This window comes from Lepisosteus platostomus, chromosome 9 (genome assembly GCF_059453375.1).
Source record: "Lepisosteus platostomus isolate fLepPlt1 chromosome 9, fLepPlt1.hap1, whole genome shotgun sequence".
NCBI lineage: Eukaryota > Metazoa > Chordata > Actinopteri > Semionotiformes > Lepisosteidae > Lepisosteus > Lepisosteus platostomus.
The window spans coordinates 53,973,473-53,995,197 of NC_142619.1; the positions used below are offsets into that span (position 1 = coordinate 53,973,473).

At 49.5% G+C, this 21,725-nt stretch overlaps 1 protein-coding gene across 1 annotated transcript in view; it reads left to right on the forward strand.

Annotated features, from left to right (window-relative positions):
- The window catches only part of reln (reelin), a 186,768-nt gene that overhangs the window by 47,184 nt on the left and 117,859 nt on the right, over positions 1 to 21,725 (forward strand). The window contains 1 exon segment of the mRNA XM_088645617.1: positions 21,272 to 21,407. Within this exon segment, the coding sequence (XP_088501743.1) occupies positions 21,272 to 21,407 (136 nt within the window).

Here is a 21,725-nt window from a genome sequence, read left to right on the forward strand (position 1 = left end):
ACAGCTGAGGTCGGCACATGGGAGCTGTTAGTTGCAGGGGGCTCTGGTGGTCGAGAGAGGGCTGCTCAGAGAGGAGCCAGCAGTGGCCATGTCCTGGGCTGTGTGCTGCTCTGTCTCGTGATCCTCTCCTGCCCGAGTCAGGGCGAGAGAGGAGGAGGACAGCACAGGAGAGGGTGCAGGAAAGAAAGAGAAGGGAGAGAGGGAGAGCTGGAATGGAGGAACAGAAAGGGAGAAGAAGAGAGAGAAAACAAGTGGGAGAGCGAGGCAGAGGCAGAGAAGGACGTGGCGAGAGGAAAATGGAAAGAGAGAGAGAAAGTGTGGGGGGATGCTCTCGGGGGGGTGAGGGAGGGGGTGCTGTCAGTCCCAGAGAGACTTCAAACACACAGCAGCTCTCTGATCACACTGCTCCCCAACACACTGCTGACAGCTGCCTGAGCACACAGCTCGCGTGCTGCATGCACACTGAGCACCCAGAGGTTAGACTGGATTAATACAGGCACATGAAGACACAGACACTCGGTGTAACTGACTGGATTATGGTGAGCTCGAAATAGTAAAGATGTCTACATTATTCAACTTTAAATAAATAAAGCACTTGATACCTTCACACATGGGCTGTCTGAGGAGTGGATAAGATAGCTACCCTTCTGGTTCATTCTATTGAATAATTTAACTATGCCCAATTTACCAAATGAAACCTAGAGAAATAAAATTAAAATGTGCTAAGTGTGTTGATTTTCTGAGACTAACTGTGCTTTTTTTTTAAATCATTAAACTTGTCTTAGGTAGAGATGGATGGAAAAAACATTATCTGAATGTAATGCTACAGTATGTTACCATACGTACCTGTAATCTTCACTAAATCCTTTCTTCCTCTCTCTGTTTGCGTGTCTAAAACCCTGACTACAAGTCCACACTGCCTCTTTCTCAGCTCTACCCACTAACCCACACTGCCTCTATCTCTCTCTCCCCCAGTCCCTCAGCTCTGCCCACTAACCCACACTGCCTCCCTCTCTCTCTCCCAGTCCCTCAGCTCTGACCACTAACCCCCACTGCCTCCCTCTCTCTCTCCCAGTCCCTCAGCTCTGACCACTAACCCACACTGCCCCATCTCTCTCTTCCAGTCCCTCAGCTCTGCCCACTAACCCACACTGCCTCCCTCTCTCTCTCCCAGTCCCTCAGCTCTGACCACTAACCCACACTGCCCCCATCTCTCTCTCCCAGTCCCTCAGCTCTACCCACTAACTCACACTGCCTCCCTCTCTCTCTCCCAGTCCCTCAGCTCTACCCACTAACTCACACTGCCTCCCTCTTTCTCTCCCAGTCCCTCAGCTCTGCCCACTAACCCACACTGCCTCCCTCTCTCTCTCCCAGTCCCTCAGCTCTGCCCACTAACCCACACTGCCCCATCTCTCTCTTCCAGTCCCTCAGCTCTACCCACTAACTCACACTGCCTCCCTCTCTCTCTCCCAGTCCCTCAGCTCTGCCCACTAACCCACACTGCCTCCCTCTCTCTCTCCCAGTCCCTCAGCTCTGCCCACTAACCCACACTTCCCCATCTCTCTCTCCCAGTCCCTCAGCTCTGCCCACTAACCCACACTTCCCCATCTCTCTCTCCCAGTCCCTCAGCTCCACCCACTAACTCACACTGCCTCCCTCTCTCTCTCCCAGTCCCTCAGCTCTGCCCACTAACCCACACTGCCTCCATCTCTCTCTCCCAGTCCCTCAGCTCTACCCACTAACCCACACTGCCCCCATCTCTCTCTCCCAGTCCCTCAGCTCTACCCACTAACCCACACTGCCTCCCTCTCTCTCTCCCAGTCCCTCAGCTCTGCCCACTAACCCACACTGCCTCCCTCTCTCTCTCCCAGTCCCTCAGCTCTACCCACTAACCCACACTGCCCCCATCTCTCTCTCCCAGTCCCTCAGCTCTACCCACTAACCCACACTGCCTCCCTCTCTCTCTCCCAGTCCCTCAGCTCTGACCACTAACCCACACTGCCTCCCTCTCTCTCTCCCAGTCCCTCAGCTCTACCCACTAACCCACACTGCCCCCATCTCTCTCTCCCAGTCCCTCAGCTCTACCCACTAACCCCCACTGCCTTCCTTTGTCTTTTCCAGTCTCTTAACTCTGACCAGCGTTTTCAGTGTTTCACGATACCTGTAAGGATGGTTATTACTGTAGCGGGGCTCAAGTGATATAGGCCCGTTCCAGTCCTCCCTTCTTTACATCACTCAGAGGAAGAGCGAGAGTGAGGCAGTGTGGAGTCTCTGAGGTGTTTTGAGTGCCTGTGGCATTTAACGGAGTCTGTTGCCTTGCTTCAGACATCCTTGTAGCCTCCCTTAGCAAAAAGACACAGCAGATGGAAACTGCCCCTGGTATGTTCATTAGAATAGCTGGCTAGCCTCCATAACACCACACTCTCAGGGAGGCAATAACCCAGGATGTGATTTTAAAGAGCTGCTATCTTGAGCCACTGTCAGTGACGCAGTCTAATGAGCTCCGACACAACACATGCACTCATACACACATAAACGCGTACACTCATTAGCTGTTAATTATGAGAGGAGAATCTAAATGAGCAATTCCTTCACTATTTTCCTCTTAACCCTTTCACTGCTAACTGCACGTACTGTAACACCGCCCACACATAAACACGTGAAGAAAGACACACACTTGTGAGGGCACTGACACATACACATGTGACGGAGCCTGGTCCACATGTACAGCACACTGTGTTCCTAACAGCGAGGCAGACACTCTGGCACAGAATTGTAACTGGAAGAGACCTCAAGTCTGTTTATCTTTCTCTTTCTCTGTGGACCCCTGTCCCTCCCTCTTTCCCTGTCTTGTGCTCTGAAGATGGAGCTCGGGAACCCTCTGTCATTGACACCCGGACCAGTTTCCTGCTTGCCACATTTCAGATACCTTTGTACAGTTTCTCCAGCCTGCAGTGTTTCGGTGGTCTTCACCCAATCTGCATCTGTTAACCTTGTGACTGGGAGCACAAAACACTTTTGTTTTGCTCAGCTGTGTTACAGATGTAGAGACACAGGAGGCCTATATACATATGGTGTGTACAGTAGGAAACTCCACTCTTCTGGAAACTTCACTCAAAGTGCTTTACAGGTAATGGGGACTCCCCTCCACCACCACCAATGTGTAGCATCCACCTGGATATTAACAATGATAGGGTTCTGAGATTGTTAAGCTACCCAAAAAAACATTAAATATGTAAGTAAGGTGGGATGACCCATTCTTGCCCAACAGTTCCTGTGTGCACTGGTAACCTACATTCCTGGCTTCACTGGAGTCTGAAGACTGCACTGCACTGTGCCGGTGTCTCAAGGACAGCTTATTTGCCGAAAGTCATTCTGACAAACATGCTCAAATATAGCAACTGTTATTAGAAAAATAAAATCTGTGCAGCCGGAAACCTTAGACAGGTTTAAAGATTTACTTTGCATTTGGTTTAAAATTGCACATTACTCTGAGATAAGGAAGTCTTGCACTTGTCCTAATAGTGTGTTTCTTGCTCTGCTGGTTTAAAACTACCTGTGTTACACCTTGTTTTGGGGACACCACCAAAGTGTACAGTGTTGGTTTGTGCAGTTAGTTTTTTTTCCTTCTGCGATCCCCAGAGGTTAATTATCCTGGCTCACTGCTATAGTCATTACACAAGGATGGAGTGTGTCTCTGTGTGTCTCTGTGTGTCTCTGTGTGTCTCTGTGTGTCTCTCTGTGTCTCTCTGTGTCTCTCTGTGTGTGTGTGTCACCCAAAGAAGGCTCCACAGCCAAAACTTTGTGTTTCTTTTCAGCATGGAATAAACCTTTACTTGTCCCTTTGAGAATTGTAGTTTATTTTATCCAGATAAACGTATATCTTCTAGGTCCCTACAAATGACTTAATGACGAGTCAGGTTCCAGAGGTCAGCAGGGAGGTGTGTCCAGTGTGCTGGAATGCAAGCTCAGGACAGGGTATCTTGACATGTGACAGAGGAAGGCAGTGCTCTGGTCTGGCTGAGCGCAGCAGGCGGGCAGAGACAGTCACTCCCACGGAGACTCGCTCAGGAGAGTGGCTGGGGATGAGTTCCAGGCCCGGGCTTTGTGTCAGACACTTTGCTGAACAAAAAGCCTGACTGCAGTTCCTCCGTGCCGGAAAGGACGAGTTTTTAAAGAGCCCGGCAGCAGGCGAGGGGAGCTTCGCTGCTCCTTCTCGGGAACAGTGCTGCGATTAAAGAAAAAAAACGAGCACCTGTTTAAATAACCCACATGGCAAGGCTCTGTAAACTGGTCCCGGCGCTCCAGCTGACAGACTCAATCAGCTTAGCTGCACATCATCCCTGGACGACACAGTGCCGGAGCTGCCTCTGTCTCGCTGCCTGTGTCCCCCTCTCTGCAGGCTAACAGCTGGGTGACTTTATATCTTATTCAAATCCATTTGTAAGCACGGCAGGCAGTGCTGGATTCACCTGTCTGGTGAGGCTGGGGGATGCGTAATTATTTCTTGAAGCAATTCATTGTTATCATTTATTTAGAAGGTAGATACCTTTGTCCAACCCAACTTCGCTGCAGAGGCATCTGAATTAGGACGCACACACGGCGGCATCACACAAGAACGAGCATCACACAAGAAATTTGCCAGAGCAAGTCGGAAGAGTTCAGAGGTAATGGGAGAGATTACACTAATTCAATAGTAGTTACAGGGATCACAACTTTTGCAATAATGTTCACAGACATGCAGTACGTATTGAATTTCACGGGTATAGAGGGTTTAGGCTGTCTCTCATTCAGTGGTAGGATGCTGTGGGTGAAGCTGTGTTTTTATATAACCCAGGCTATTCTCCGTTTGCCTACTGTGTCAGTTCAGGATCCTAGCTTGTGAGTGTTGGGTAATATCAGAGATCATCAGAGACTTTGTGGGGCAGAGATGATCTCTGAATATCCTAAGTGGTCCACAGAGAATCTCGTCTGTTGCTGTTGTTTCCATCTGCCATTGTCCATCTCTCTTGCCGTGTGCCTCACTGATTGAACACAGCCCGCCGAGCTCTGGGGCTGCTCTCCCTCTGTCTGTCCGCCTGTCCAGACATCTGTCTTTTCCCCTTCAGTCTTGCACACGAATCTTGCCTCATTTGTGGGCCACATTAGCACGAGTCAGATCCGATTAATTAATCAAGACCTCAATAATTAGCTGGGAGTCAAGTTCAATTAAAAATCAAATTAGCCTTTGCTTCCCATGGGCCATGCCAGCAAAGCTGCTGTAACTTCCCAGTCCCAGCTGTGACATGTGCAGGACAAGCAGACAAGACCGGAGCACCCGCAGTCACCACACAAGTGCTCTTGGAGCGCACCTCCGCGTCTCGCTTCCCCTGTCCTCGATCCGCGCTGGGAGAAAGGGCGACGGGACTGCTTTTGGACTCGAGCCTTAGTGGATTCACAGCTAAGAAAGCATCTCTTTCTCAGCTGTGAAGAGAGATTGGATGGGTCGTTTTGAAACCAACTGAGCACACTACAGTAGGTTGAGGGACTGTCACAGAGAGGCTATGAAGGAAGTAGCTTGATGTGGGTCTGAAATCATTAGCTGCTCTGTCCATTGGTGCTTTTCCTCTTTTTAGCTTTTATAATGCGGTTCAGTAGTTAGATGGCTGGCCAGTGCCTTTCCTTGATAAACTGTTGAATGCCCAGCAGCTGGCTGACTAGATAGTTAGAGTCTTCAATGGTGAGATGGTTTTTTGGTTGTTTTGTGATGGATAAGTTAAACTCCTGATGCAATGCTTGTTTGGAGGGTGGAATATGTGCCCAATGTACTGGTTAGTCAGTAGGGAGGTGGGCAGTTTGCTTTCTTGCTGATGTTTATATTGGGTGCCATTTGCTGGTTGGTCAGTAGGTTGGTGGTCATTTTGTTTTCTGATGGTCATATTTGGTTGATGGCTTGGTTGTTTGGTAGGTTACAGATCCAGATGCAGCTGGATCATGTATCATCAACGCAGTATCAATAATAAAGTCTGTGCGAGTTAACCCCCTTGCAAACAGGATTCTTGTAATCCTGAAAGGAGTGTTGTGGGAATGATGGGGTCCAAGTTAATACCTTTCTGTATATATATATATGTTTCACTGCTGAACATTGTGGATAATAAGAATAGAAGAACCAACCCAATCAACAAAAAATAACATCTCAATAAAACATGCTTCTTCAGAAGGTTGAAATCTTTTCTCAAGGTGAAGGTAATGTGATAGCCTGACAGTCAATGCCACTGATTAGAGTCGTGAGAAATTCTGGATAAAGGTTTCATATGATGGAATATGTCGTAAAAATGCTACTGGTCTTGTAAACCATCCCTATAGACGATCAAACTGAGGAAGACAGACATCAGGATGTTCATGCACACATGATCTTGATCAGCCTCTCCGAGCTCATTTTTCTGCCCTGGCAGCAAAGGGATTTTTAAAACTTTCTCCTTCTGGGGGAAAAAAGCTCCCTGTTTTCTCCCCGTTTTCTGATGGGAGAGCACATTTTGCACACGGGAGAAGAGCTTTAAAAAGATGCCCTCTTAGCGTTTCCATCACAGCTTCTAGCTTGGGAATTTATTCTCATGCATTCATTAATGGAGTCTCTGAGGTTATGGATACTGTGTGAAAAACCGCTCAAGAGGGTCTCTTATGAAAGCTCATTTGTTACATACAAAGATAAAAGGCTGGCAGTTCGCTGTGCCACATACGGACACAGCAGCCGCAGGTGCCTTTGGTGCCAGCTGAACTGCCCTCCACTCATGTGGCATATTCTGGAGCGGGGCTCCCGCAGTGCTGCCCCCTGACCCCCTCCCCCCTCTTCTGCACCAGCGCCCCTCACCACGGCCATTGCCGCGCAGCTTCCTCCTGGCACCCCAGCACAGGGCCAGCGCATCGCCATGGCAATGCCACTCGGTTGCCATGTGAGATGGTTGGCGCGGCGCCGCGCTGTGGATTGGCCCACCCCGGAGATTGGATGGCCTCTCACTTCCAGCCCTGGCACTGCTGCCAAACAGGAAAGTGCGGCCGTCCCCCGTGAGGAGCAAAGGAGGTGCCAGCCTGGCCTCGGGTCTAGACCTCTGCCCTGGGCTTGAGGACCCGTTCTGGGAAGGGTTTGCCACGGTGCAGTACAGTACACGGTGTGTTTATGACGGGCCTGTTTTGGAGATCGTCTCGGGGCACTGCACAACGTAAAGCCCAGCTGAAAGCTTGTGCAAATGGGTTTGTAAAACGCAGACATCCAGAGGTCCAGAGCCCAGTACAACATCACCACTTTGACCGCTTCAGCCCCCCACTGTCTTCAGCCGTGTTCCGGGTGGGGCCAGGTGGGAGCCTTCAGCGATATCGGGACTCATTGGAAGGATGGTTTGGAAATGCAGGTGAAGTGTTGGAAAAAAAAGCATTTGAGCGGCAAACTCGAGAACGTTTCGTTCTCTTTGCCGTTGAATGCACGTGCTGCCTTGTGAAATTGTCGTCTGAACGTCTTCTCCTTCGATCGCAACATCTGATTCGCACGTACCAGGTACAGTATGAGGCTCTGAAGGTTCCTTATTGCCAGAGCAATGCTGTAACGTTGCTGTTCCAATCAGACAGGATGCACTGCTCTTTCAAGAGTTCAATACCGTTTTAAAGATCCCATTGAGGGGATCCTGTGCTGCCGACTGAACAACAAGGACAGCAGTCCCCCAGGGTCAACCACACTGTACAGTGTTGTGTGCTGTGTGTGTCTGGCTCTGGGGCAGGGCAGTGAGCCATCGGTGCTCCGCGGCTGTATAAATATTTATAAATGTCTCTGATCAGCCCTCGTTAGGCTCTCTGTGCCTGCCTCTGTGTGCTCATTATCCCTTGAAGATTGCGCTGTGTTCCGGAGAGTTTCAGGACAGGAGATGTTTAATGTGCCTGATGCTCCCTGACCTGACAAGATGCCTGTCAGCGACTCCCGGTTTTCGGTGACAGGTCTTGACTGCTCCCCTCAGCCCCTGGTCCCATTGCCCCCTGTCCCCGCTGAGGAGCGGAGTTTAATTTCTCCTGATGCCAGCAGTGCCAGTTGCAGGGTCTGTCAGTGCCTGTTGGATCAGATCACCTCTGTGGGGGATCAGCATCAGGGGGCATCTCATCACAGCAGACAGCAGCCAGTCAGGAGTACTCACAAGAACTGCAGGCAGCCAGGAACAACTCTTACATACAAACACACCACTTAAGACTCATAGATCAACGCACAAGACAGCCTTCTTTGCTGAAGGATTTTATTTACTGGCTTGACAGTATAGGCTGAGCTGTGACTCCACTTGCTTACTTATAATCATATTCCTTATGTGATTTATATCAAATATCACTTTTTATATGGAGGATAATACTAGCAGGAGTATGTGGCTACAAATTGTGCAGGTATCTAATTCAGACTTGTTCGAAATTACATTGTCAGCATCTCTGATCAGGAGTGAAAAATTGTGTTGTTCAAAGATAGAGAGGCAGAAGATTTTAACCATGTAATTAGAAAGTTTGCTAATGGATTTCTCATTTGAAAAAATCAGAAAAGAATATCTGTTTGCAGAAAATTGAAGGGCTGAAAAGATTCCTATAAGATCTGAACCCTGGTCAGGCACACACAGCTGGAATTGGGCTTGGGTTTCAAACAAGTGTGATGACTATGCCATCATATTTGGGAGTGCTAACAGGTTTGAGACAGGGCTCTGTACATTTCTAGGTCTCTAATAAAGACATAAATTAGGGCTCTTCATTTTCTGTACTTTCCCAGCGATCTACCTGCCTTTAAAGGTGTAATTAACAACCATTAAGCTGTCTTATCTAAGGCAGCAGTGCCTGTTAAAAGAAGTTGAGATACTTGTATCTTTACTTTAATAAAACCTCTTTTGTTATTTATCTAGCTCGTGTTTGTTGAAATATTACACTTACTTGGAATTACACTTGTGTTAAACTGAAAAAAATACAGGGCTACATGAATGAAGCCAGTGTATGACTGGAGGTAGATGTTGGGTGCTAGGACTCTAAAGAGACCTGGAAAACCTGCAGATACAGTGGACCTCTGAGGCCAGGACTGGACAGCCCTGCTGTAGACACAGCGCCCCCTCCAGGACCAGGACTGGACAGCCCTGCTGTAGACACAGCGCCCCCTCCAGGACCAGGACTGGACAGCCCTGCTGTGGACACACTGACCCCTCCAGGACTGGGACTGAACAGCTCTGCTCTAGACACACTGACCCCTCCAGGACTGAGACTGAACAGCCCTGCTCTAGACACGCTGAACCCTCCAGGACAAGGAGTTGACAGCCCTGCTGTAGACACACTGACCCCTCCAGGACCAGGACTGGACAGCCCTGCTGTGGACACACTGACACTTCCAGGACCAGGACTGGACAGCCCTGCTGTAGACACAGCACCCCCTCCGGCACCAGGACTGGACAGGCCTGCTGTAGACACAGCGCCCCCTCCAGGACCAGGACTGGACAGCCCTGCTGAAGACACACTGACCCCTCCAGGACCGGGACTGGACAGGCCTGCTGTAGACACAGCGCCCCCTCCAAGACCAGGACTGGACAGTCCTGCTGTAGACACAGCGCCCCCTCATGGACCAGGACTGGACAGCCCTGCTGTAGACACATTGACCCCTCTGGGACCAGGACATAGTTGTTAAAAATGTCACATTCACACTACAAGAAGAGCTGAGCTTGACAATAATTAATACTTTCCTCATTTTATTCTTAAGATGAGACACAATGTAGCAAAATCTTTTTAAAAGGCAAGTAGAAACAAGAAAAACGAAGGGCCCGAACATCAGTCCTGGGATTTCCTGCCGAGGTGCTTCCCTCGGTGCTGTGCTGCTGCAGCACCAGGAGCATCAACTCCACGACCTGGGTCCCCTCTCACCCCCTCTGTCCCTGCCATCGCCTTGCCACCGTTCCCGGTCTCCAATAATCCTCCGCAGCGTACGTTTAATTAAAAACCGCATCATCTGCAGAGATTATTATTAATTCCAATATGGGATTATGCTCCCCGCTGGCAGAATCAAATAATTTATCCATCACTCAGGCTCATTTCTCAGGCGCTATTACCTCGCAGTGCGTTTAATAACTGGCAGGATGAATCCGTCTCGTCCCCTTTGTAAGCCTGTGAGTGTGTGAGCACCCTGGAGTATTGGAGATGAGTGTGGGGGTAGCTGGCCCCCTCTGATGCTTAGCTCTGGGGCTGGGAGAGGCTCTGCACTGTTGTGAATGGGCTCCCCCAGTCTGTGGCTGGGTCTGCTGTTCGGGGTGATAATGACATGTGGAGAGTACTAGATTGCACTCTATAACCAAACTTCAGAACCAGTGGTTATGCACCAGCTGCCTTGACTTCGATGTAATGCCTTCACCACTGTTACACTTGGCAAATGGCAAATGGCAGGCTCCAGATTCCTATAGAATGTATTATTGTTGGCTGAATACCCAGTAACCTGTGTCTGAGGCTGTTTCTGTTAGTGGATTTTGAGTATGTGTAGGGATCTCTAGTGTTTTACGTACTGTACAGAAAGTCTGCTGTATGACTTGGCGTGGTGTGATGAATTGAAGCTTGCGTAATGTCTCCAGCCAGCTGTGATCATGATTCCCTGAATACTAAATGACCCCTAAGTGAGAGCCCAGGGCAGTTCTTTGCATAAAGGGGTGTAGGCATCTGGATCAAACCACCCAGCTTTGCTGTTGAAGCAGATACCCCAGATTCTTTCGAGAAGTGCATCGGTTCTCGGCTCCAAAAGCCTTCACTTTTTCCACTTCTGCCCTCTGGTGTGTGTCTGAGTCCCTCCTAGGGCCCGAAACACCAGCTTCTTACCAGCGCACCTGCTTGGTCGTTTTCATTTCTCATAGAAAGAAAGCACTGGATTTTACTGTTGCGTCCTCTGCTGGCGCAGTAGGTCAGTGCGGAGTGCCCAAGGCGGGTGCCAAGGAGATCACTCTCTCTGTAGGGTGAGCTGTAAAGGGGACATCTTGCGTGAGAGCAGAGTGGCAGGAAGCGGTCCAGTGTTCTGGGCTGCGTTACGTGTGCGTGCCAGGCTGCTCAGCGCCCATCTGTTCCAGTGAGGAAAACGGGCGGCTCTTCCTCCTCGCTCAGAGCTGTGAAACTCCCCCTTAAGATGACGGAGAATGTGTGTGAGAGGGGGGGGGAGGAGAGGTGAGGGAAGAGAGAGAACCAGAGAAAGTAGAGAGGAACACTGTTCCTTCATTTTTATAGCACAGGGAAAGTAAATAAATGCAGTGCAGGACCTGCATTTCAGCACAACCAGCAAGGATTTACACGTGGGTGTGAAATGTAGCCCCGGATGAGAAGTCAGAGCCTGCTGGATGATGCTCTTACATTTGCACCCAGAAGAATGTCAGCACAATTACAGCACGAGCCAAACTCTACCTCACCCACTAGGACACGCATCCAAGCACACACTGGATTGCTACGTAGCCCTAAAAAGACAATATACATATCCGAGTAGCAGACCAGCTGAGAGCCCAAGAGAAACTTAGCCTGACAAAGTACAGGCTCAGTGAATGCTGCTTTGGCCATAGAACCTGGGTAACATTGCCAGGCCTGGCTGCACAGAGAGTATGGAGTCTGTGACCACAGCCTGGCAGTAGAAACTGGGCGACACAGACAGACCTGGCTCCTCAGAGAGGACAGGCTCGGTGACCACAGCCTGGCGACAGGAACGGGACACAGACAGATCTGGCTTCCCAGAAAGGACCTGCTTACACTGCCAGCAGGGAGAAGCAGAGAACAAGATGCACTTTCTGCTGCCCTTTGAGAAATACTCAGGATTTAGCCAAACATGCTTCTCTAAAATAACAAAACTAATCCCAGAATTCCCACCCCTGCCAGAATTAGAACAGCTGGCAATCCTTCTGGGAGAGGGAGGGGGGCTCAACAGGGCTGTAGCCCTCTATCTGATCTCCTGTCACAGCCCCAGGAACAGAGAGCAGGATTCTCAAATAATAACATTTGTCAGTGACCTCAGTGTTTGTAAATGTCAGCTAATTGTTATTGCTTTTGCAACACTATAATTCATCGGCCATGCCAATAAAGCTTGTTGAATTGATTTGTCCGTGACTTCTCATAACGTCTTCATGTTTTCAAATTAGGGAAAACATAATGGAGAGAAGATATAAGTTGACGTGGTGCTTTGTTTTAGAGGTGTGACTGAAACAGACATGTTTCACCTTCTGGATTGGGGGTGTGTGGTCCCCCTTAACTTCTTAGAGTGGTGTGGAGGACCTAGGCACATAATGCCCCTTTTTTAAGGTCTGTGCACCCTAGTATTTCTGGGGAGTGATGATAGCCGGGTTAGGCTTGGGTAAAAACGTCCCACCCAGTCTTGGTCCATCACCTGCTTTTGCATTACCTGATTGCCCTGTCAATTTAACCTGAAACGATGGGAGAGCAGCACCTTTTCTCCCTTTTTAGCCTTTTATCTTTGCGACTTGGTGCCGTGTAGATAGAAAAGAATAACAGGAAACTCAGAAACAGCTGGACGAATAAAAAGATAAAGAAGAGGAAGGACTTACAGGTGATTTTTTTATTCTAATGTCACTGAGTACTATTATATTGGCTGTGCTGTAATTAAGTAGCAGTACTAATTTAGCAAACTTGGTTAATGGAATCATTTTTCACAGTGCATGGGAAACTGGAAAACCATATCCAATCTCTGAATGTCTCTGATTTCTGGACAGTCCTCTGGTGGGCCCTGTTCTCTGAACTAGGCCCTCCTTTGACGGTGCTAGCCCTGACCCCTTCCCACACACGCAGTGATCCCACTGTTGATCCAGTGATCCAGTTCCTGTTGGAGTGAGCTGGGCAGTAAACCCGTGGTATTGAGCTGGTGGAGTGAACAGGTCGTTTTGCACTGTAATCAATCTGAGGTGATCGGTTTGCATGGGAAAGTGCAGGGGGAAGTTGGGTGGTTATGGAAAGAGGAAGGGCGGAGAGCTTTGCCTTCTCCCTGGCTATGCTCCCTTGACTGACGCAAGTCTGTCTCTGCTCTCAGCTGTGATCTAGCTCCAGAAGAAGCTGTTTCTCTCTTGCACTTTCTGCCTCACCAGCTCGGCCATGAAGTGAAGACCAAGAACCCGACATTGTGTGAAGGATCTACAAGCCACAGCTGCAATCTGTCCGCCCTGTTCTTGTTATCTAAGTTCCCGGTAGCTGAGCTCTTTGCCGTCAGTGGTTCTGTCTCACGTCCAACTTCCCAGAATGCAGCACTTCTCAGGCTGACTTCCTGCTATGTTGTTTTGAAAGAAAAGCTTTCTTGGAAGCATTTGCTCAGCAGGGTTTTATTGGGTTCACTGACTACATTAAATTTAGAAACAGGAGCCCACTTCACAGAGGGCCTGATGCAGACGATCATGTATTAACACCAAGAGAAAAACAGCACTGTGAGAAAACTGGACAATTGCACTGTTTGTCAGAAATGGACATTTTGGTACGATGGAACTTCTCTCATATTCTTTATGTTGAAACAGAATGTAACTGTAGAACTGGCCATGCAAGGACATATAACACGAAGTCCACGAGTTTCAGTCTCCACCATGCTCAGATCGAGCTTGCATGGTGTGTGTGCTTGCAGGGACCTTAAAATGGCCAAACCACCTTTCTTTGGAAAAGAACAAATGCATTTCAAGGCACGGCACACATAGGACACTGAGTGTAAGCTGGGCTGTGTCTGAATGGGGCGTAATTGCATGGCAAATGACAGATAGCTGTAATTGCAGTGAAATAGGTCAGCAGGCTCTGGGGCGTTTGTATGTGCGCGTGTGGTGGTCTGTTGTTTTTTGAGAGAGACAGTGGGAGGAAGGAAAACGTGTATTAATCAGTCATTCGAATTAATAGCCCTCAGTTGGCTGTGCATGTGCCTCAGATAAATCATCGCCATTAACGAAAGGCAAAGGAAGAGCAGGGTTTTTGGTGCGGGCGTGCCGTTACTGGGTGATTACATCTCGGTGCTGGCGATGCTGTTGCGCAGCGAGTGGCCCCAGCACCTCCGAGGGTGATGGGCTCAGCCGCTGACTCCTCGTAAATCAGACCCCCCCCCCCCAGCCTTAAAACGCCACCCCCTTACCGAAAAGGACAGGGGGGAGAGACAGCTGCTCGACAAGATACCGCTGAACAGCCTTTAATCCAGTGTGCGCACTCTTCCAATCCACTCATCCGCACATCAGACACCCCCACACTCCCGCCAGGAACCAGAAAGAAGCTGAATTCAGCCGCTGGGATGAGCCAGGGTGTCGCCCAGGGCTGCCGGGTGCCACCTCAACCTTTCCAAAAGCCCAATATCAATTTACGGACGCGTTGTGCTCACTCTGCTGGGCTGGCCTGACGAGATCACGCCTGGAAAAGTGAAAAGAGTAAAAATAAAAATGTTGGCTGTGGTCCTTAAACCTGTCTTCCAGAGCTGTGAGCGCGTGGATCTAATCGGCTGTGTTGACATTTCACCTTGAGGAGCCGGGCTCGTCTTTGCTGCAGCTTGTAGAGCTTGCATCATGCTGCGCGCTCCAGTGCTTTACCGTGCTTTACTGTGCTTGGTGGTGCTTCGACTAGCAAAAGCCACGGCACACCTGTATAATGCACAGCTGTCACATGCCTTCATCCTGGACACACACCTGTGCTCCAGCAGCTCCCCATCTGCACAGGCTCTGGGTGAACCACCTGTTTCACCTTCCTGCTGTTGAGCAGAGTGAGGACAGAACAACAGCTGTTCAATGTTTCTCGAAAGCTTTGACTTCAAAGTCAGGCGAGAAGGAGAGAGGGATTGCTGTGATGCTTTTTATGGTGGAAGTGTGCTTTTCAGCCAGATCCTTTAATTATTAAATTGCCCCAGTTGAGCCCCCCTGAGCTGCTCCTGGAATGCGTCGTTGTTCAATGAGGCTCATTATGTGTGGAGTGGCTGGCTGCTTCTGGAGAGCGAGTCCCTGGAGGGCAGGATCGCTGTCTGTGTCCTGAGGGGGCAGTGGCCCACCAGTACAGCTCTTCCCTTCATCGGCTCAGCCCTCATGGACCGCCTGCTGATGTGCTCAGCGGATGTGAGCACAAAGGTTGGGTAGCAGAGTTGTGCAGCAGAGAACTGGAAGTGATCTTTTGCTTATTTTCACTTCTTTCATATTTGCTTATATATATTTAGAGCATAACAGATATGGAGCCCTGAAGACTTACAAGAGACCAAATCTGTAAATAGTCACCCCGCCTGTTTGTGTTCCCCTGTCTCGTTCTGCGGTCTTACCCGGGTTGTGTGTGGGGTAGGCTGTCACAGCGAGTCTCACCTGGCTGTGGACTCGCACCTAGGGCCAGGGCTGTTGCTAGGAGACAGTAGTGTCCTCACGGGAAGGGAGAGAGGATACCTGCTGGATGGAGCAGCTGCTGTATCAACCTGCATCGTATCACTGGCAACCCAGCTATCCCCAGCAGGTGTGAGCCTGGCCAGTTCCTGGATGGGAGACCTCCTGGGAAAGCTGAGGTAGCTTCTGAAGAGGTGTTAGTTGGACATTGTCCTTGGGATGAGACGTAAAACCAAGGTCCTGATTCCCTGTGGTCATTAAAAATCCCAGGGCGTTTCTTGGTTGCTTGAAAAGAGTAGGGGTGTTACCCCAGTGCCCTGGCCAAATTTCCCCCTGGCCTTTACCAGTCATGGCCTCCTAATAATCCCCCTCTTTCAGCTTCATCACTCTGCTCTCCTCCCTACTGATGGTGTGTGGGGAGTGTTCTGGTGCACTTTGGCTGCCGTCACACCATCCAGGTGGTGGTGGAGGGGAGCCCCCATTACCTGTAAAGCACTTTGAGTGGAGTGTCCAGAAAAAAAACCGCATAAGTGTCAGGATTATTATTCCTGCCGGATCCCCTGTAGAAGTTCAGCACGTTGAGAGCTAGCCGCCGTTAGAGACAGCTGCGCGCTCCAGCTTTCAGAGCCGTCCCCCAGATCACTGCTACGTCTGCGCAAACAAAGGGTACCTGCAGTGTTAATTACGCTCCGGACAGCCTCCTGACGCTTCCTCAGGCCTCCGAGCGCTCATGCGGCCATGATGAGCTTTCCGCTGGGACAATGAAAGCCCAATTTGCATCATCATTGCAGGGAGCTGCGCCTCTCCAGGACAGTGAATTCGTCAAACGTTTACTGCAGAACCTCTCCATCTGGGGTCATGGTTAGGCTTTCTGGACAAGTATTTAAGATGAACAGGACCAGGCTTTCTGATAATACTCCGTTTTCTCGATTCATTCTGCTCTTGGTGGTGTGTCAGAGTTGGTGCAGAGAAAGGGGTGTGCAGTCTCTCTGGGGTCTGTGGCTCCTCTGCAGTGAGAATCGGGGCAATTGCTCGGAGGAAAGGAGGCGCGAGTAGAGAGGACTAAATTGTCGGAGAGAGTAATGCCTGAAATATGTGGCCAGGTTTATAGAAGCCCCAAACAGTCCCTGCACGTTTGAAACCTTTCACAATGTTCATAGCCTACTGCTGTGGTGGGATAACTCAGCTGTATAGGAGAGTGGTGAGGTCTGATGGGCTAAAATGCCTGTTCCTGTCATGAAAGGTCCTGATGATCTGGAGCTGTAGCCTCTGGTCAGAGGCTGTAAGACTGCTCGCTCAAGGATAACCTCTTGCATCAGGGGGAGATACAGCGTGCACTCTCCAGCTGCTGTGCAGGGCTCCAGTTCGCGCGCTCGCCCAGGGAAAACGAATGCGCTGTACAGCTCTGGAGATTACTGTATACATCAGGGAAATTACCTGCTTTACAGTGCCAGCAATTGAATTTTCGTCATGGTCATTTATTACCTCTTAACTCATTTCATTCAGGACAACAAGCAATTACAGCCTCATGGTGTTCTGCTCCTGTTGTGCCGATAATGATTGTGCCATAATGGATTCTTAAACACCCCCACCGGCTCTGTTAAAATGTGTGGGTTTCCCTTTCGTAGCACAGGGGGTCTGCTTTATTTTTGGATCATGTCTTTTCTGAGCACATCGCCATTTGGCTAGATAAACAAGTGTAAAAAACAGTATATTACAAGATGAACAACATGTTAGAGATACTTGAATGAGTGTCTGTATGTATTCGTGTTATCAGTATTTATAATTGGATTACATTTATTTAAAACATGTTAAATAGAGCTTAGAATGGAGAATTGTTGTCTCTGTCACTATTGCATTCAGAATGGCAAGCTAAAAATGTTTTAATAAGAGTGAATAGAGTATCTCTGTCAGTATTAAGAGTGAGAGTGGAGTGTCTCAGTGTCAGTATTAGGAGTGAGAGTGGAGTGTCTCAGTGTCAGTATTAGGAGTGAGAGTGGAGTGTCTCAGTGTCAGTATTAGGAGTGAGAGTGGAGTGTCTCAGTGTCAGTATTAGGAGTGAGAGAGGAGTGTCTCAGTGTCAGTATTAGGAGTGAGAGAGGAGTGTCTCAGTGTCAGTATTAGGAGTGAGAGTGGAGTGTCTCGGTGTCAGTATTAAGAGTGAGAGTGGAGTGTCTCGGTGTCAGTGTTAGGAGTGAGAGAGGAGTGTCTCGGTGTCAGTATTAGGAGTGAGAGAGGAGTGTCTCAGTGTCAGTATTAGGAGTGAGAGTGGAGTGTCTCAGTGTCAGTATTAGGAGTGAGAGTGGAGTGTCTCGGTGTCAGTATTAGGAGTGAGAGTGGAGTGTCTCAGTGTCAGTATTAGGAATGAGAGAGGAGTGTCTCAGTGTCAGTATTAGGAGTGAGAGTGGAGTGTCTCAATGTCAGTATTAGGAGTGAGAGAGGAGTGTCTCAGTGTCAGTATTAGGAGTGAGAGTGGAGTGTCTCGGTGTCAGTATTAGGAGTGAGAGAGGAGTGTCTCAGTGTCAGTATTAGGAGTGAGAGTGGAGTGTCTCAGTGTCAGTATTAGGAGTGAGAGTGGAGTGTCTCAGTGTCAGTATTAAGAGTGAGAGTGGAGTGTCTCAGTGTCAGTATTAGGAGTGAGAGTGGAGTGTCTCAGTGTCAGTATTAGGAATGAGAGTGGAGTGTCTCAGTGTCAGTATTAAGAGTGAGAGAGGAGTGTCTCAGTGTCAGTATTAAGAGTGAGAGTGGAGTGTCTCAGTGTCAGTATTAGGAGTGAGAGTGGAGTGTCTCAGTGTCAGTATTAAGAGTGAGAGAGCAGTGTCTCAGTGTCAGTATTAGGAGTGAGAGTGGAGTGTCTCAATGTCAGTATTAGGAGTGAGAGTGGAGTGTCTCGGTGTCAGTATTAGGAGTGAGAGTGGAGTGTCTCAATGTCAGTATTAGGAGTGAGAGAGGAGTGTCTCAGTGTCAGTATTAGGAGTGAGAGTGGAGTGTCTCAGTGTCAGTATTAGGAGTGAGAGTGGAGTGTCTCAGTGTCAGTATTAGGAGTGAGAGTGGAGTGTCTCAGTGTCAGTATTAGGAGTGAGAGTGGAGTGTCTCAATGTCAGTATTAGGAGTGAGAGAGGAGTGTCTCAGTGTCAGTATTAGGAGTGAGAGTGGAGTGTCTCAGTGTCAGTATTAGGAGTGAGAGTGGAGTGTCTCAGTGTCAGTATTAGGAGTGAGAGAGGAGTGTCTCAGTGTCAGTATTAGGAGTGAGAGTGGAGTGTCTCAGTGTCAGTATTAGGAGTGAGAGTGGAGTGTCTCAGTGTCAGTATTAGGAGTGAGAGGAGTGTCACAGTGTCAGTATAAAGAGTGAGAGTGGAGTGTCTCAGTGTCAGTATTAGGAGTGAGAGTGGAGTGTCTCAGTGTCAGTATTAGGAGTGAGAGGAGTGTCACAGTGTCAGTATTAAGAGTGAGAGTGGAGTGTCTCAGTGTCAGTATTAGGAGTGAGAGTGGAGTGTCTCAGTCTCAGTATTAAGAGTGAGAGTGGAGTGTCTCGGTGTCAGTATTAGGAGTGAGAGTGGAGTGTCTCAGTGTCAGTATTAGGAGTGAGAGTGGAGTGTCTCAGTGTCAGTATTAAGAGTGAGAGTGGAGTGTCTCAGTGTCAGTATTAAGAGTGAGAGTGGAGTGTCTCAGTGTCAGTATTAGGAGTGAGAGTGGAGTGTCTCAGTGTCAGTATTAGGAGTGAGAGTGGAGTGTCTCCGTGTCAGTATTAGGAGTGAGAGTGGAGTGTCTCAGTGTCAGTATTAAGAATGAGAGTGGAGTGTCTCGGTGTCAGTATTAAGAATGAATGCGCTGTCTCTATGTCAGTATTAAGAGGGTTTCTATTAAGCTAGCAGTACTGTTTGGAGCAGTTTGCTGCGCTGTGTAAGAGCTGATCAGCACAGAGGGGATATTGAAACACTCAGTAAGATTTATTAAAGCCTCTTCTCACTGAAAGGCTGTAGGATAAGATTTTTCTTGCATGTTTAATAAAAGGAAACATATCTCTGAAACCAGCAGCAGGAGCAAATGGCTCAGAAGCGATGAAAGGCATTAATATTTTGCGTGCACTGAATGTTTAAATCGGGCATTAGGCTCCGACATTATTACCGCCATCATTACTACCTAATGAAAAAAAAGATTCCCTGACAGGCTTTGAGATGCATGATGTAATTACAGTGATAGAATCATCTCGCTCCATTACAAGCCATTAATAAAAGTGCTATTACACGGTGCTGTTCCACTGCGCCGGGGCGAGCGTGGCTGGGCGAAGGTCGTTGGAGCACAGCACGAGGCTGTAGCCAGTGCGCCACCCTCCTGGGGTGGGCGGGGGGCTGCGTCCGTGTGTGGGTGTCTCTGAAAGTCACCCCTCGACAGGCCAGGGCGGCGTGGCAGAGCTGAGGCCAAAGGGTTCTCACCTGAGTGTCCCTGTGCCTGCAGTCGTGGGGAACCCCAGATGTACTCGCAGGCTCAGATTGCTCTGTCAGAGCAAAACACCTTTGCATTTGAAAGCATTGTGGCTCCATACCTGGCGGCCAGCTGCCGCCCCCCCTTCTCCTTTGGCCCACCCTGAGGATGTCACCCCCTCTCCGCAGAGCTCCAGTACATCTGCGCCCCCGGGCCGCCCCCCACCCTGTCCTCTGCCCCATCCTTTCTCGTCCTCCTTCCCACTGTCTGGTGCCTCCGGTGGTCCCGCCTGCTCTGAGGCTTCTCTTATCTTCTCCTTTCGTCCATCTTTCATCGCCTCCCCTACGCCCCCAGCGATCGGGTCCGGACTCCTCCTTCACAGACCTGGCCACCTCCTGTGCTTCGAGTGTCCCAGACCAGCAGTGTGGGGTTCCCCCCCTTCCCCCCTTTCTCTCTGGAGTACTCCTCGGAGTCGCGTCAACCCCCCGCCTCCCTCCCCCGACCCTCTCCACTCGATTCCCGGGATACCTGCGCCTCGGCCCTGCCGAATGTCTCGCGTTCCCCTTTGGGGTTCCTCCACGGCATTGTGGGATCCATCTCGCTGCTGTCTGGGCGGCTCTCGACCAGTCTCCCGATGCCGTGCAGCGCCGACGCCGACTGCTACATGTTCAGGCGCTACAGTATATTCCAGTAACCCCTTGCTCACCCCCAAAACAATATTCTTCAAAGCACTGCGCCCAAACTCTCCACTTTCACTGGTTCACAAATGATAGTCTAACCCTTGCCTGAAAAATGTTATTAAAGCCTTATCCCATTTGCTTAACCACCGTATCCTCAGTCGAATTTTCTCTTTAGACTTTGTAACTTAAAAAATGTTGCCTTGGCGCTGCTTCTGGGTTTTCTGACAGCATCGTTCTCACAGACGTGTTGCCGTTGTCCCAGCCAGGAGAGTTAAGCCCAGAGTAATGGATTATGAGTAAAAAAACAAAATAAACTCATCAGTTTTGCTGTAAATTCAAAATCAATGCAAGTATGGCGTTTGGAAGGACAATATGGAAACAGTTTTATTATACAACAGGTGAACCAGGATTTGCGATCAGTCTGTGAATATTAGTTTTATGATACTGGCGTCTACACACATGCACAGACTGAGACATAGACACACAAGAGAGACAGATGTTTCTCTGTCTATCAGTCTTTTCTCTCTGACTTTATCGCCGACATGAACATTTGCTTCTGTGTTTATCTTCCTGTCTTTGTATTAAGTCTGCTTTCTCTCACGGCCTTCCTGTATTTCTCTCTGTGTCAACACTCCTTTGTTGTTTCCTCTGTATGAACTTGCTTTCTCTCCCTCACCCTCTCGGTCTCCCCATCGCTTCTCCCTGCTGACGCTTTTCTCTGCATTAAACCCTCTCCTTCTTCAGCTGTGCACTGCCTGTCCTGCTGATGTTAGCCACTGTTTGTTAGGCCATCTGTTCTTCTCTTGCATCTTGTCTCTGAATTAACCCCTACCCACTGCTCTCTCTCAGGGGTGATGTCGGAGAGGCGGTTTGGGACCCAGTTTGTGTGCAGCGTGGTGGCGTCCCACGTCAGCCCCCACCCGGCCACCAGCCTCAGTTTCGTCTGGATCGCTCCCCCGCCAGGCACCGGCTGTGTAAACTTTCTGTAAGTACCCAACGCGGGCAGTCCCTCTGACTGACTGACTCCAGGATGACAACACCCACACAGAACTGGATGGGCAGTCCCTCTGACTGACTGACTCCAGGATGACAACACCCACACAGAACTGGATGGGCAGTCCCTCTGACTGACTCACTCCAGGATGACAACACCCACACAGAACTGGATGGGCAGTCCCTCTGACTGACTCACTCCAGGATGATAACACCCACACAGAACTGGATGGGCAGTCCCTCTGACTGACTGACTCCAGGATGACAACACCCACACAGAACTGGATGGGCAGTCCCTCTGACTGACTGA